This window comes from Pelecanus crispus, chromosome 12 (assembly GCF_030463565.1).
Source record: "Pelecanus crispus isolate bPelCri1 chromosome 12, bPelCri1.pri, whole genome shotgun sequence".
NCBI classification, from domain to species: Eukaryota; Metazoa; Chordata; class Aves; order Pelecaniformes; family Pelecanidae; genus Pelecanus; species Pelecanus crispus.
In genome coordinates, this window is record NC_134654.1 from 20308839 (window position 1) to 20325946 (window position 17108).

The 17108-nt window shown below is 52.0% G+C and overlaps 1 protein-coding gene across 2 annotated transcripts in view; it reads right to left on the reverse strand.

Moving 5' to 3' along the window:
* Window positions 1-17108, reverse strand: part of MGAT5B (alpha-1,6-mannosylglycoprotein 6-beta-N-acetylglucosaminyltransferase B) — a 69830-nt gene that overhangs the window by 12271 nt on the left and 40451 nt on the right. The window contains exons 6-11 of one of the 2 annotated variants that reach the window (XM_075719878.1): window positions 16805-16975; window positions 15769-15933; window positions 14923-15092; window positions 3615-3746; window positions 2565-2698; window positions 1744-1874 (exon numbers count right to left, since the gene is read on the reverse strand). In XM_075719878.1, coding sequence (XP_075575993.1) covers window positions 1744-1874; window positions 2565-2698; window positions 3615-3746; window positions 14923-15092; window positions 15769-15933; window positions 16805-16975 — 903 coding nt within the window. Of the gene's footprint in view, window positions 1-1737; window positions 1875-2564; window positions 2699-3614; window positions 3747-14922; window positions 15093-15768; window positions 15934-16804; window positions 16976-17108 lie in introns of both variants that reach the window. The other variant, XM_075719877.1, reaches the window with a different exon arrangement.

Below are 17108 nucleotides of genomic sequence, written 5' to 3' on the forward strand. Positions count from 1 at the left end.
TCGGCTCCTGTTGCAAGCTGGATGCGGGAAGTTCAGAGGGGTAGGAAATGAGAAATAACGGGAAGCTAGGTTTAATGAAATGTTTCTAAATGTCAAAAAGATCCTGCTCTGGAGATGGTGTTTGGTCCACAGCTTGTAAATAAGCACCCAGCTCCAGAAGACAGAGGCACTCTTTTCCTTCCTAGAACTCAAATCACTCAAAATAAGGGAAAGCTCTTCTTCCCCCTTATTTTATTACATGGGGTGGCACAAGATGTGAAGCAATGCCCAGGCAGCCTGGTCTTGAGGAACAGCCACCAGCAAGAACCACACCCAGCCCCTTCACCCAGTAATAAATTACCCCAAATATGCAGTTTTGGGGAAACTGATGTTGTTTGTGAATTCTGGCTAAAAGGAGCAAACGTTCATAGCCCTAAGGGTGGAGGGAAATGTCCGTTCTGAGGTTTTAACTCTCTTTAATGCCTTCCCAAATTAATCTAACTAAGCTCAAATTAAACTTCTGGATAAGAAAGGGTGGGGCAACAGTAGAAAAAGAGACAAGATGTTACAGTTCCCCTAAAATGACATTTAGTGGGTTTCAGTAGGTTTTTTAGGGAGCCCCCAAGCTAGGCAGATGCTGGGGGGACTTGCTCTCAGACATGGGAGGTGATGGAAAAGCCACAAACACCAGTGAACAGGAAATGGCGTGGCTGGATCCTGGCCCACCGCAGGCACCCCTGTGAGGGCAGAGCCGCTCATCAGGAAAGGTGGGGATGGGGAGGGGATACAGCCCCCAGCTGCATCCACCTGCATCCATCCCGGCAGCTCAGGAGGACCAAGCCCATGATGAGGCAAAGTTGACTCCAGCAAAACCTTTTCTCTCGCGAGAAGATGCACAGAGGTAAAGCCCAGCAGCGGCTGGTGTGGTACAGTACCTGCAACTGGAACAGCCCCAGGTGGTGCACAAAGGGAAAAAATTAGAAACAAATCAAGAGACAGTGAGAATTAGCTCCTTTTTTTAAGCTCTGGAAGGAAAAGCAACTGGCTGGCTCTGGATAAGATAGAAGGGAGTACACACATCGCCTGGCCGCTATAGGAGATGCAGGGGAGATGTTTCGGGGGGGCTGGGGGTATTGTTGGTCTTTTTGCTCACTGGCAGAGGAGTTTGAGGCTGGGGGAAGAGAGTGAAGGGCTTTACCCCGCGTCTGCTGGCTTAGAGGTGGCCTCAGCCAGGATGCACCAAATGTGGCCGAGGGTGGGGTCCCAGCAAGGACCAGAACCGGCCACCACCGAGGATGGAGCAAGAGCCCCTGCGCTGCTGCCCACCCCTCTGCCCCGGGCACTACAGGCATGGGAGGGCAGCACAACCCCCTTTCACAGGGTACTTGAAAGCAGAGACAAACCATCCCCATCGCAACACAGGAAATCACCTAATGGCAATCAATGCAATTAATATATAAAATCATTGATATGAAACCCTCAGTCTAAGCAGCCTGTTGGGAGGAAGCATCACCTAAAACAAAGAGCAGGGGACAGGGTTTCGCCAGCCTCTGCCTGGTTTGCTCAGAGGCGCTGGACATGTCACATCACTGCAGCAGCCTCAGCTTCCCCCCTATGAATGGGACAAGGATGCTTCTCTAGGAACACACCCAGATCCATGCCTCGAAAGCTCCGGTAAGAGCCAGAGGCTGCTGCTACCCCACAGCTCTGCCTACGACTGCCCCTGCTCGCCTGGCTGCTCCCCACAGTGCCGAGGACACCCACCTTCCAGATGCTGGCCTCCTTCCCATACACCACCGCCATGCTGCTCACTTTGTTGGACTTGATGAATTGCCTCTCTGTCTTGTTGAGCTCTTCCGACACAAAGCCCATGAAGGAGTTGTCGGGGGTGTGAGCTGTGGACACCAAAGGGAGAAGACACATGGCTGGACAGATGTTTTCTGGGACCTCATCAGGGTTGAGGATGCAGCCCCATTGCAGCACAGGGACTGAGAGGAGCTTGGCTCCAGAGCCTTGCTGCAGCTTGGAGGAAAAATGGCATGAATCCCCATCCAAGCAGCTCATAAAATACAGGCTTTGGAACTCGCTTGAGCAACTCTTTAAAAAGGCATTTAAAAGCGGGCTTTATCCAGCCAGGAAAAAGCAACGTTTGAGTCACCCAGCACCCAGTGGGTCACCAGACTCCTTTCAGACAAGCACATCTCCTTTCCATGCCACAGGCAAGTCTGAACCACTGAGCTGCCTCTCGCCTCTAAAACTCCAGCTGAAATAAAACCAGGCTTTGCAACCAAAACCGCCTTGCATTTCCCGCCCCCCAAGAGCTGAAAGCTCCTCACTGTGCCCTGTGTTTGGCCCTGGCTGTGCTGGAGCCAGCAACCCATCATGGAGGAAGGAGCCAGGTGTCTCTTTCCAGTGCACTTCTATAGCCCAAGAGATGGCCAAGCAGATTCAGGAGCTCCTTGCAGGCAGCGAGCAGGCAGGAGGAAGCAGGAGTGGAGCTGGGGAGGACAGCATTGCCCATGCATCACCTCCTAAAGGAGGTGAGCCCCCAAAACTGCCCCACCGTGCCCCCGTCCCTCACTTACGGAACATAGTCATGAACTGGGTGGGCTGCAGGTTCCAGTAGCCCCAGTTGGTGCGGTAGCCACGCAGCGTGGCATACTCCTCATGGTTGTAAGCCGGCTCCGTCCCAAAGGTATCAATGACCCGGACGCGGCACCTGGGAGAGGAGACAGGACCGCGGTCACACCTCAAGGACCTCAGTTCAAGAAAGTCCCACCACAGGGACATCTTGTGTCCCTGGGCAGCTCGTCCCTTGTCTGCTCCCCAAGCAGGGGTGCAGGAACATCCCAAGCAGCCCTTCCCAACCCACTGCTCTCTCCCGTAACAAGCAATTTCCCCTTGCAGCGCTTTCATCTCCCTGACGTTTGTGAGAATGATGTGTCTCCTGAAGACTTGTTAATGCTTTTCCCAATATCCCGGGAATGCTGAGGCAGGCATTACCAACACAAGACTGAGGAGAGAAGGGAAGCATCAAGCAAGGGAAAAGCAATACACGCTGAATGCGAGAGCAAATGCATTTATAATAAAAGCAATAACAACGCTTGTCATTTTTCTCTCTAATAAAATTGTGTAGGATAGAGGAGGAGATGGGAGAAAACATAATAAATAGCAGGACTAACAGCACTAAATTAAATTGCGTATTTTCCTGGCTGGTGATGTACCAGGGGATGATGACATTTGTCTTGATGCTGAAGGAGCCATGGATGGGGCTCTGCTTCCTGCAAACAGAAAAGGCTCACGCTTCCCTCTGTGGCGTGGCCACCCCTGTCTGCAGGCATGGTACTTGGAAGCAAACACGCACCACAGGCACACACAGGTTTTCTTCCCAGTTCAGTCTCTTCTAATGAGGTTTTATCTTAAACACATGAGGCTCTGGAGTGAGCAGACCTCCTCATGCCGTGGCAGCAGGGGACACCACATGGCAGCAGCTGGCTGGGCCAGGCAAAAATCAAAGGTGCAATCAAAGGGTCCGGCTCCTTGGATGACGGGGCTACCCTTGGAGGTCACTAGTATTAGTCTTTGCTTGCTAATTAATGAAATAGAGAGTAAGAGAAGGGAGTGGCTTTGCTTACCTGTATTTCTTAAATGAGAGCCCCATGTGCTGCTTCATCTGTTGGAGACCATGGTAGTCGGTGTAAATCAGGTCGAAAGGCAAAGGATTGGTCAAGGGGCAGTTTCCCCGTCCTGGAGGCACCCCTAAATGACTGGGGAGAAGCAGGAGGGACTGATCAGCCCCCCCAGAACCATGAAAGCCCTGCAACACAAACACTCATTTCCCCGCCCAATCTTTAACAGGGGCCATCAACCAGCTACCCAGTTGATGGAGGGGGAGGAAGATCATTCTCCTCTCCCCAGCCTTTATTTCTTGGGCCAAAAATCTGAGGTTTTGGGGAGTCCTGGTCCCTCGCCATCTTTGCACCTGCTCCAGCCAAGTCCCTGCTCCTCACACAGGGATGATGAGGCTTTTGCACAGCATTCCCAGCCAGGACTCACCAGCATCTCATTCAACACACATTCCCCTGGACCTCTCTCCTCGAGGACACCAGATTTTGTTTGCTTTCATTGCAATCACATCAGTGACAGATTTGCAAAGCCACGTCTTTCCCCTCCTCCCTGCCTGTAAGGCTCCCAGCTTAGCCTAAATCTCCCTGTTCCCAGTCCCCTATCCCTCCCAGTGCAAACACCATGCATCCCTTCTCTTACTCCAGTCCTTACAGGTACCCATCGCATCCCTGAGCACCCTCAGATTCTCCTCAGTGCTGGTGGCACTGCCTGTCCTTCGATGTTGTGCACATTTCATTAATATTTCTGACTTTTCGTCCCATTTATGAAATGGTTCAATAAAGCTGGGGCAGCCAGACCCTGGGTCTTGCTCAGTGGGTTTTCAGCTAGTTCCTTCCAACGGCTGTATTCAGCCCCTCTTCCCTCCTCCAGTGGATAAAAGGCATTATGAAAATCCAGATAAACTAGATGGACTGCAATCTCTTTATCAAGGTCATCAGTTACCTTGCTGCCAAGGTGATATGTGATTAATCTGGCATGATACAAGGCTGGTAAACCTGCAGCATGTCTCCTTCCATTTTCAATTACCTCTGTGAACTGATGAATCCCTCTCTCCAAAGCTGTTCCACTAAGTGTACCACTGATGTCAGCCTGACAGCCCATCTGCTCATCTGGACCACGTTTCCGCCTTCTCAGAAAAAAAAACCTGTGACACCTTCCAGCTTCAGCAGGTTTCTCAAAAATCCTTGTTACATGTACTTGTGATTTCTGAGTGCCAGTTTGCTCAGAAATACAAATGATCCACCCCTCAGTTTCAGTGTTCTTCTATTTTTTTGTCTTCCTAAAAGACAGTAATTCCTCATCCTCACCCCCACAGCCCCACTCACACCCAAAGAGCAGCAGCAACATCCTCATGGAAAACCAAAATGTTGAGCTGATTTGGTCCACTCGGGCTCTGCCCCACTCCCACCACGCAGTTACCCCATTTCGTTCTCAGTCCCTCTAACAGGGCTGAGGAATTTATGTTTTATTTTGCAAGTCTGAGCTCAGACAGTGTGAAATCTCACCCTTAGCTCCTGCCTGCCAAGATGTCTGTCTTTGTTTTCTTCTGGGCTCTTCACTTACTCCTAGCACCTATTTGGAGATGGGAATTTATCCCAGCCATCCCTATGAGTATTTTCCCTTTTCTTAGGAATAAAAGGTCCAGCCAGGTTTTAAATTCCCAGGCTTTGAAGCCTTCACTCTGTGACCTCTCTTAATGGTTCTCCTAATTTCTCTGCATTTCCCCTTCTGAATTTGAGAATACTCTTTCCAGCCCTAGCTGGATTTTCTCTGTCACTCAGGTGAGGCTCGAATGGACCCGCAGTCCAAGGGTCCATCCTCCAAGGAGCACTTCCATAAGGTCCCCATCCCTTGCCCAGAGCTACAACTACACACAGCATTTCATCTATCAATCCCACAGCTGTTTGTGGAGGAAATTGATGGCTCTCCCACCCAGGGAACAGCCAAGTTATACAGTTTATCACAAGCATTTGCTCTCCAATCTCTCACTAGCCTTCACCAACAACATCAGAAGGGTCATATGTAGCCAGTGAAATTGGTTGGCCATTACAGCTACGATAAAGGGCTCTTGGTCTGCTCCTGGCCATATCTCCCTCTTCTTCTGATATGGCTTGCAAGCCCTTGAGCGTTGGGTACCAAGATCCTCCTCCAACCTGAGACTGGTGAAGGGTCATCCCAAACTCCTGACCATGACCGTGACTCCTAAGAGCAAGTAAACGTGGAACCACACCACTTACCAAAGCCAGGAAAAACACAGAATGTCAATTTAAGGCAAAGAGCTGCGTTTGCAGCTGCTTCATTGCTCTTGTCACAAGGAATCTAAGTGTCAGCTCAGGGCAGGCCAGCCGGGTCAGCCGCAGGGGAAACAGGCGGCACTTTTACCACTTTTATGCACAATTTTACACAACATGGCTGATTGGGAAGATGGCAGGAATAGAAAGGCTCTCACCTCCAACAGCCACCTCAGTACAATTAATAGGGCAACAAGGAGACCCACCCCTCCCAGGGAGGCTGAAGCAGAAAGGAAATTTTTAAGCCAGTAAAATTTTATAGACATGCAGTGCTAAATATCACATTTTCTAGCACATGTACTGATTTTTCCTCAGTCATCAGGAACGTGTATTCAACAGCTACCATTACTTTGCTGCTGGAAGATGAACAGAATCATAGAATCACAGAATCGTTTAGGTTGGAAAAGACCTTTAAGATCATCAATGTTAACCTAACACTAAGTCCACCACTAAAACAATTAAGGGTAGAGTAATAAGGAATTTCATGTTTCCTGGCTTGGTGGCTGGATTATTTTTTAATGAAAGTAAAACTAGAATAGAATCATTAAGGTTGGAAAGGACCTCTAAGATCATCAGTCCAAGCGTCAACCCAACACCACCATGCCTACTAAACCATGTCCCAAAGTGCCACGTCTACACACTTTTTGAACACCTCCCAGGGATGGTGACTCCACCACCTCTCTGGGCAGCCTGTTCCAATTCTTGACCACACTTTCCGTGAAGAAATTTTTCCTAATATCCAATCTAACCCTCCCCTGACACAGCTTGAGGCCATTTCCTCTTGTCCTATCGCTAGTTACTGTGCACCTCTGCTGACCCCCCGAGCTGGGCAGCACCTCATGCTCTGCTCCTCTGGGTGCTCCTAAAACCACCCCTGAATTTTGACTAAAGCTGATCCATAAACTTTGTATTTAACTAAAAATCTCCAAATCATAATGCTTCTCTTCCAGCATACCCCACCCTCTTGCTGGCAGGCATCACACAAGCCGCTGGTTACAAAATCATCCATAATTTTAAAAAGCCATAACCAAGCTTGACAAGGGGCTGCAGGAAACGGCAATTAATGTATCTCATACTGAAGCCTCCAAAAAACTTTCCACTGGTTAGGTAGAGCAAGTCTGGCTCCTCTGGCTCCCCCTCATCACCACGATCTGCCACACATTCCCTCTCCGGGTGTTCAGGACTTGCCATGTCCATTTATACTCCCAGCACCAAGGCTGTGAGGCAGGAATAGATCTAAAAGCAGGACCGGTGTCTTTGAAGCAGAGCATCTCTCTCATTTACCCCCCCCTTATCCTTCCTAAACACCTTATAACCACTGCTTTTAATATTGCAATCATGCAAATCCAGGCTGCACCTCCGAGGTGGGGGGGATTTTTTTTCATTCCTCCTTATTTAAACATTCTTTATTCAAGCTTTCATCATTTGCCAGTTAAGTCAACTAATTTTCTACTAAACCCAATTTCACTCATGGTTGGAGCGAAATTTCCCTGATTTTTCCTCGTGCCATGTACTATTAATGGCGCTTGAAATTACGCAAATAAAATTGATGAGCACAAATGCCGCCTTCTCAGCCAGCACAGCCAAGAGATTTGTTTTTGAAAACCACTCGATCCCAGCTCCTGGAGAAACCTCCCCTCACAGACCAGCCAAGGATGGCCACTGGCTCGTGCCCCGGCTCAGCAGCTCCAGAGCCCTGGCAGGCAACCCAGTGGCTTGTCCCATCCCGACATCCAGGATTAGTGCATCAGCTCAGCCCTCTGCTCCTCTCTGGGAGAGAGCAGCCGAAGCAGCTTCGATCCAAGCGGATGCAAGCGCCTAGCTTGCCTCTCTGCCAGCTGCCTCCACCAGCTGTGCCTACTCCAGAATAAATCTACAGCAGCTTCTTGTCCTCCTATTTTCCCCTTATAGGTACTTTAATCAACCAGGGGACGCATTCCCTTCCCGAGCGTGGTGCAGGCTCTCTGAAATCAGATGACTGCGGGGTTATCTTTACACCCCATTGACCTATTTTCAAATTAACCCTACATTTCCTTCCACGTTATCACTCCTGGGGCTGAAAAGTCCAGCACTAAATGGATCCCACGGGCACATGCTGGCAGGCTGGGGCAATATCCTATATTTTGTTTAATTACATCTTCTCTGCCTGCATCTGGTGTCATCAGCAAGGCAGACTGCAGCAGGGGAAATGGAGGAGGGCTTCTGTCCTTTCTGCTCCCTCGGCTTCTCCCTGTCTACAAGAGCCCAGCGAGCACAAGGCCTTTGTCCAGGGGATGAGGGGTGCCAAAGCTGAGCCCGAGCGGCTCCCAGCAGTCTGTGACAAGCCCATCATGAGCAATTTAAAGTGCAAATCAGAGCCCATGAGATGAACACCCCACTGCCTGGCCTCTGCTCCCAGCTCTTCCTCCTGCTAGAAGGGACAGGATGACCTCAAAAGTGAGGTTTTTCAAGCAATGACAGTATGGTTTTTAAGGCACTTGCAATGGCTTTACTTTTGCAACAGGCGTCTGGACTGTTTGTCTGGCCCATCATTGATCTTGTGTGACAGAGCCCTACCTAGCCAGGGGTGATGTTCAACAATCAATTTATTTATTTCCAAGGTTCAACAAAACCCTGTTTTCCCATCATGGCAGGACACAGCACTTGCTGGAAACCTTTGCAGCACGTCCCCAGAAGACAGCTAATGCCGAGATTTTGCTGCTCATCTGAGCAGCAGCAGCTCCAGCGGGTCCAGGCAAGGCTCCACCAGGAGCTCCCCAGAAAGGCATTTTTTCTGGGCTGCAAAGATAAGCTATGAGGAGTGAAGACTGCTGGATGCTTTGCATCTTATAAGGCGATTGAAAGCCTCCAGAAATGGGGAGTCAAGAGTTCTGCAGGGCTGGAGGCTGGGTTTGATCCAGGGGCTCCCGGTTGGACCATCTCTGGGTATGCTGAAACCTCTGTCCTCCCCAACCTCACCAGCCCAAAGGGGGTCTGGACCCCTGCAGGGAGGATCAACCCTCCCCATGTGCCAGGCATAACCTCCTCTCACCTACATAAATTATCCAGCAATTAATAAAGTTGTGATAAACTTTATGTGACAAAGCAGAGGTTTCTGCGATGGCAGAGAAGCCAGCGAGCAAGTTGTCATTTGGCTACAAAATAAACGTATTTCACAAAGGAGCGCAATTTAACAGCTCAGTAATTCCTGCTAATTTATGCACCTTCCTATCCTACAAAATGAAGCCCTCAAAGGCAGAAGAAATCCCAGCCCACCGCTCCTTGCCATGGCAGGGCAGCTCATCCCTGCTCCTCACGTGGCTGCTGCCAGCAAAGCTCCAAGCCGCCTCCTCGGAGGCACCGGGAAGCTGCTGTAATTAAAAGGAGCAGCTTTTGCAGTCTCATTTCAATGTACCTGGCTTTTAATCGCAGAGCTACACGGCTGCAACTCTGCAAGCAGCTGTACCCAGCTGAAGAGGGAAGGAGGAGCCAGGGAGGTGATGGGATCTACTGTCCTCCGGTGAGAGGACAGAGTCCTCTGTCCCCTCCAGCCGGGCAGAGTCAGACCCTGGGGAAGCACAGGAGGGTGCCAGAGCAAACAGGTCTTTCTAGTCAGCAATTCAGCAAACAATGAAGAAACTTCCCAGGAAAGGGAAGTAAATACTTGGGCTCCTCCAGGAAGCAGCAGAAGCTGAGCACTTGTGTGCTCACAGCACCTGGACAGACTCTTGGACAGACAGGTTGTCCCCTGCTGTCCCAACTGCTCCAGCAGCTCAAAACGAAGGGACAGTTTTAGCCAAATCTTCATGGGCACCACTAGAGCAAAGCCGATTTGTACTTACTAACCTCTCAGACCCCTGCCTACCCCATCACCTAAGATACGTCTGCTGGAAACTTGTCCCGATTAAACTATGGACTGGAGAATCCAATAAAGCTCAGACACACTGTGGTGTGTCCAGCATTTGTGTAACCCGTCGGTGAAGTCTTCATCACCTCTATCTTTGCAAGGGTTTGCAGTGGTCCACAATTGGGGCATCATCTTCAGCTCCCACCGAGACCCGTAATCAAACATCCAGCCTTTCCGAAGCCTGGAGCATCCCGTACGCAACTGTGTCCCAGCACAAACATCAAAGCCTGGCCAGAAAAAGAACAACCCAGTAACCCTAACAGCTTACAGAAACACTTGGTCTCAAGTAACAGGAACATCTTATGCTGCATTAAAGGCTGAGGTTTCCTCCTCACCAGTGCGGAGCTGATAAATCCCATGGCCACGCCACACAGCTCCATCAGGACTGCATGCAACTGGTCACTTCTGGCTATTTTCAAGAGCAATTCCTGTCTCGTCTGCACAATGTCAGGACTGTATTTGCCAACTGGCGAGGGAAGGTGAAGCCTGGAGCCTGGGCATTGCAGGAGTTTTCATGTGAACAGATGCAAGACAGAAAGATGGCTTTTATCTGCCAGAAAATAATTAGAAATGCCTTCGTCTGGACATCGTGTTTCCATCTGAACAGCCCTTTTTGCAGCCTGAATACACCTCAGTGACTGTAGAAAGTGCAGGAAAATAGCAGCTATAATTAAGTATGTGCCAGGCAATGAGAGCATCAGCAGCAGCAGGAGCTGAGCCTCGTCCTGCTGCAGTGCCAGCCCTGCCGTGGTGCTGGCCCCACTGCAGCCCATCCATGCCACCCCGGCACACGGAGAGCGGCTCATCACCCAAACCACAGGCTGGCCACAGCTACCACTCGGCAGGGAAAGGGCTGCCAACACGGGATACAAGCATGTGCTGAAAATTAAGTGCCTTGCCAGGGCCAGTATTAGGAGTCCAGAACTTGACACCAGAGCAATTAAGCTCCGAGAACACTTTGTAAAGCTCTGACCCCACGAGGCATCAAATCCTGTTTTCTTCGACTTTCTGTCCTGCCTTATGAGCAGTTAATTTCAAGGGGGCCGTTGCAAAAAGCACCTTTCAGCGTCACCAAGATCGATAGTCCCGCCGCTCCAGTAGCTCATAGCACCGCACCCCCACCTCCCTGAGCCTCTCCCGTAGCCCCGCAAAAGCAGCTGGAGATGCCGACATGACCATTCCTATGACCTAAGGACAGGGGTAGGAGCTGGAGGTCCCCACAGCGCCCGTTGTGCCCCTTCTCCTGGGGGGAAAGGCTGAGCGCATCTCTCCCCGCCTGCCCCGGGGGAGGAAGGAGGCTCGGCTTATTGCGGCTTTTGCACTGGCGCAGCCATCGCTCCGAAGCCACTGCTTGTAATTTTCCAACATCTACTTCTAAGCTGCTTCATTAACAACCCAGCTCAGGTCTTTCAGGCACTTCCCACTCCTCCCCTACCAAGCAACACACACACACACTCCGGCCTTGATTCCCACTTCTGTGAAAGCACATTTTGGCTACCAAAGCAACATAAGGAGCCTGCAGTAAGAAGAAAGCGTTTGCATGCAGATTTGGGATCTTTCCTCTCTCCCTGCTTCAAGGCAGGGCTCAAAATGCTGCTGGCTTCCTCCGCTGCCCCTATCCACCCAGCACAAACCTCTGATGGAAAACGGTTCCTGACTCCCCGCTCCCACTCGGTGCTTTGCTTTCCGCCCGGGGAGCTGCACATGCCCAGCGATGCTTTGCACCAGCCCCCAGATAATCCCGTGTTTCACCTCTTGCCTGTCAAGATGCATCAGAAGCAGCTCACAAATTCACTGGGAAACGCAAAAGAGGACAAAAACCTGTACTTAGTTCAACTACAGGAGAAAAATTAGCCTCTGGTAGGACACAGCAGCAGAATTCACAGGTCTTTAAGGTCTACAGCGGGCAAAAGTTAAGCTAGAGAAGCTAGCCCTGGAAAACCAAGGCTGAGCTCAGTGGCACCGATCTGAGACCTCACAGGGGCATTTGGACAGTGCCTAGCCAAGTCATGGAGCAACCCTGCAGATCCCCAGAGCTCCCTGGCTTTGCTCCAGATCAGCATTGGTTCCCCAAACCGGGGGAGGAACCATTTAACACCCCTGCCATTCACCGCGTGGCATCTGTTGCTCTCCCCACTGGAGCCCCCCGGCACAGAGAGGTGCCCAACACAATACGGTCACACTCCCGACCTGTTTTCACGCCCAGCCCTCCATCACCAGCTTTTTGGACCAGGGACTTACTTTTCCTTCTCATTTGCCTCATCCCCAACATTTCAGACCCAATCCTGACCACCGCCTCTGGGCACTGCTGCATTGCAATCAATATAGATGCTAATAATGAACAGCTCTTAGATAACTACCAGCTGAAGCGTATGCATGCAGATCTTCCAGTGATCCCTTGCCAATAATCAATATGCGTAGAAAAATCAGCTCAGAAATTTGAAGAGACAAAAAACAAACCAGGAGAGAGATTATTCCATGCTGAATAATTTACGGGCGTCAGCCTTTTGCCCCATGAAGGCCGTGCTGGGCAGGAGCTCTGAGCCGTGAAAGGAGCAGGGCATGCCAGGGAAAAATAAACAAGAAGTGGACTCAACATTTCACACTGCTGGAGCAAAATATCCCCAAACACACCCTGATGCTGCTGCCTGCCCTGCTGCAAGCTCAGCAAGAGATACCTGGGATGGGAGAGGACAAATTTAGTTGCGGTCTACAGCGGAGCAAAGCTTTGCTGCTTCAGGAGGTTACATGGGGGCAGGAGGGATAAGAAATCACTTGGGCTGACCCTTCCACAGCGACACGGCTTTAGCTTTGCTTCATCCCCGCACTCCAACTCCAGCCCCTCGCGCATCCCCCGGTTCTCTGTGTACCAACCCCTGCCCAAAGCTGCGGCTACAGGTAAAGTCCCCTCCAGGCTTTAATGAAGTACCCAAGATTAACTATTAGCACAGCTCAGGATTAATTACACGTGTTCTGCTAAGCGCACCACTTGCTTGTGGTCGGGTGAAGGCTCATCTCCGCACTCCTCAGAGCCACCGCTAATGCTGTACCAGCCCGATAGCAGGGATGTTGCTGAGAGGTCTGCAAGCATGGAGCAGGATTGCTGGCACCGCTCAGTCCTCCCCTCGGGGGGGACCTCTGCTCCCCCTCTGACACATGCATTACCCATCTCTTGATGGGCTGCAGGAGGGTCCCAGAGAACACTGGGCTCAGTCTCCAAAGGGACAGAAGGGACCTGGCTACAGCCCCAGGTCCTGCCTCCACTCACTCATCAACATGGGGGTGGACCCACAACGGAGGTGTCTGGCACTTAAAATGTCATCGAAGCCAGGCACAGGACACACACTTGGGGAGGTGGGGATGGTTTCTATTACTGGGACAGACAGAAGTGCAAGATGTGCAGTCCCAGCCCAGCTCGCTGGCTCCCCATCACAGCTACGAAGGGGGAGAGACAGAGCTGCTGTTCCCAGGCATCCCATGGGACATGTCCAAATCCACCTCAGAAGAGGTCTCATCAGCGCCAACCAATATCAAAGCTCCTGTGCTTCTGAGAAAGGTGAAATACTACAAGCAGCAATGCAGCTCTCTCCAGAGTCACTCACAGAGGGAAACGGATGCTGCAAAACCCCCGTAAAACTCAGCCAGCTCCTTCCCCTCGTTAAACAACCACCGCGAGGCTCTTCATTAAAAAACACAAACAAGAACCACACAACAACACAACCCTCCCAGCCATTAACTTCTTTCATCCTTGAGTACACGGATATTATTTAGCACGTCAATTTAGCTCAGCACGCCACACGGAGATCACCATGATGCATGCCCGCCTCTTTGAGAAGCTGCTGCCTTTTGCACTAGGACCAGGATTTTTTTTTTTTTAGTTAATTGGTTGGGAGCTAATTCCATTCATTAATTCTGAATGCCGCAGGGGCTGGGTTGGATTTTTTCTTGTTTTTTTTCCAGGATTGTTGGGTTTTTTCACTCCCTTTTCAGCATGGCTCATTATGCGGCCAATGCTGGCTTAGCGTCGCCCAAAACCTGCCCAGTCCCCGAGGCAGCTTCAGGCTTTTCTTGATTTATAACCCATCCTAATTTGCATTTTCCCTGGCACTTGCCCTCCACTCAAGATGTCTCACAGGAGGCGAGGAAACCTTGCGAGGTTACAGGAGGCAACAGCATCAGCCCGGTAATAATAGAACTGCATCAGCAGAGAGGAACACAGCACATGGTTATCTTCTCCCTCTTACCTTTTCCACCTAATATTGGTCCCTCTTGGAGACAGGGTGCTGTCTAGAGACACTTGTAGGGTGGCCCAGTGCAGCTGTTTGCACACTCTCTCCCTGCATCGCCCCATATCCCATGGCAGAAAAAGCCCATCCCTCTGCGGGAAGTGCCCGAGCAGTGGCAAATTCCCCTGCAGGTCTCAAAGCCACCATCAGCATCTCCTGAGGAGGGACTCCTTGGTGGCTGCCATCCCCCTGCAAGGGATGCAGGTTATTTTTGGCAGCCACCCCAGCTGCCCGCCTCACAGCAGAGCAGGAAGGGAGGGAGGGAAGGAAGGAAGGAAGAGAGCACAGTCACTGCTCAAACCACGCTGGCAAAGCCACAGGGGTTGAGCGCAGCCATGCACGGTAGGAAAAGCCAGCAACCTGCAGGACACCTGCATCCTGCAGTCACACAACCACCAGCCCTGCAGAGAGCATCCCTGGGTGACAGAGGGGTAAAAGGGAGCCTTTCCCACACCCAGCCCTAGGCAGGCATCAGGGGACACGAGCAATGCTGGGTGCTGACAGCAAGGGATTAACGCTGCTCAGATCCAGTGCCAGGACCACAGGGCAGAGCCCTGCCCCAGACATCTCCACATCAGCCCCATGCAAAGCCCTGCTGCAAAGCCTTAGTTCACACCAGTCCTCCTCACTTTCCTGGGATGCAGAAGGGATGGGATCAATCCCATGGGTTTGCACCCACCCAACACCTGCACCAGCACAGCACCAGCGCTGCCTGAGATGCAGGTGGGGAAAAGCCACCCCCAAGCCTCTGTAGACCTCGTGCTTTCACACAAAACCTCGATGCAACCCACACACGTGTGGGAGGCAGACCCTCTTGGGGGGAACCGTGCACCCGCAGCACCACAGCACCCACCTCTGCAGCTCCTTCAGGGAGACTGTGACCCTCAGGCTGTGTCCCAGGAGGAAGAGGGCAGCCAGGATATCAGCCCACTGCACCATCTCGCCCAGCGGGCCCCCCTTCAGCACCCGTGGACTGAAAACATCCCCCGACTCCTCTGTCAGGAAACCAATATGGATCAAGATCTGCAGAAACAAGGAGAGGGGTCAGTGTTGGAAGGCATGGTGCTAAGGAAAGGGACAAGTTGGGTTTTCCAGCCCAAAATGACTTATGGTCCCTGATTCCCTCCAGCTGCTTTTGCAGGCTGTAATTACTCAAGGAAATCATTTGGGTGTAAAGACAAGTGATCTATGTCCAATTAGCAAAGACTCAATAGTCAGAGGCTACCAGCTCCCATCGACTGGCACTCTTTATCTTGGGACCAGGCCCATGTTCCTGATGTACATCACAGTCCATCCCACAGACTGCAGCCAGATCTCCCGGCACACAGGGACCGAAGGGCAGGGCACCACAAAAACACAAACAGGAAGGCCAGCAGCCTCGGCACCTCTGTGGAAGAGATCTGCCAACCTCCCTGCCCGCTGCCGACAGCAGTCTGCTGGCTGGACATGGTCTCCCACCCACCAGGACCCGTCTCCACAATTCACCCCATCGCTCAGCAACGCTGGTCCTGCAATGTCCTGAACGCGTGCAGAGTAGTGCCCATGGACCGCAGACCCAACCCTGCAGACCCATGTGCTTCCATAGATGAGTTTTCCTCCTAGCCCACTCACATCCCAGCTGTCTCCACTCCCCCCTGTCCCCAAGGGCTCAGCTTTTCCACCGCCCCCCCATCAGCCCCCCCATGCAATTTGCTCGTACATGTTTCTGGTCCCTTTGCCGGCCCTTCAGCTTCTGCTTGAGGCGCCGAGCCGCCCGCAGCCACTGCTGGGCCAAGTGCCGGATCCTCTTCTTCATGAAGCTGAGGGACTCCTTGCCCGTGCCGATCAGCTCCAGGAGGTGAGCCAGGTCGCTCCGGAAAGCTGCCTAGGAAAGGAGCACGCTTTGCGTTTGGAGTGTAGGGAACGCAGCCATGAGAGAAGCCCCTGGGCTGCCATGGGGACTGGTGGAGGTTTGCCCATCACGGCTGAGGTGCCGTGGGTCCTTCCCGGATGGACAGCTTCCCCTGGAGCCACCACACCTGACACCAGCGCTCCTCCACTTAACACACCAAATCCCAGGGGCCCTGTTGCACCCACAGCATCTTGTGACATCCCAGATTCCTCAGCACAGGAAAGACATGGACCTGTTGGAGCGGGTCCAGAGGAGGGCCACAAAGATGGTCAGAGGGATGGAACCCTCTGGAACCTCTCCTGTGAGGCCAGGCTGAGAGAGTTGGGGTTGTTCAGCCTGGAGAAGAGAAGGCCCTGGGCAGATTTTATTGCGGCCTTGCAGTTCTTAAAGGGGGTTGATAAGAAAGACGGGGACAGGCTTTTTTTAGTAGGGCCTGTAGCAACAGGACAAGGGGTAATGGTTTTTTACTAAAAGAGGGTAGGTTCAGACTAGATATAAGGAAGAAATTTGTTACAATGAGGGTGGTGAGACACCGACACAGGTTGCCCAGGGAGGTGGTAGATGCCCCAACCCTGGAAACATTCAAGGTCAGGTTGGACGGGGCTCTGAGCAACCTGGTCTGGTTGAAGATGCCCCTGCTCACTGCAGGGTGGGGGCTGGACTAGATGACCTTTAAAGGTCCCTCCCAACCCAAACCATTCTGTCATTCTACGAAAACCCACACACGGCATCGTGGCCCTGCTGACGCCACTGACTCTGGGAATATTTATCTCCAGCAGCCTCGAAGCTGTTGTCTCCCCTCAGCCCCCCAGGACCAGCAGGACCCAGGCTGCCCCCACCTTACCTGCACCCGGGGCAGCGGCGGGGGGGAAGGCAAAGCCGCCGTCCGGTTTCGCCACGGCAGGGGAGGGCAGAACCACTCGACTTCACTGAGGTAGATGAGGAATGAGCATTCGGTGCCGTCCACGCCAAAAAACGCATAGCAGGGGTCGGAGGTCCACCTGGCCCTCATCCACTGCAGGGGGGCAAAGAAACACATGGGGCTGATCCTCCAGCTGGGAGGGGACGCAGCCGCTCTGCAAGCTGCCCCTGCTATGGGCAACCTCTATTCTCTGTCACCTTTCTCTAGCTGGGAGCTAGAAATGAAG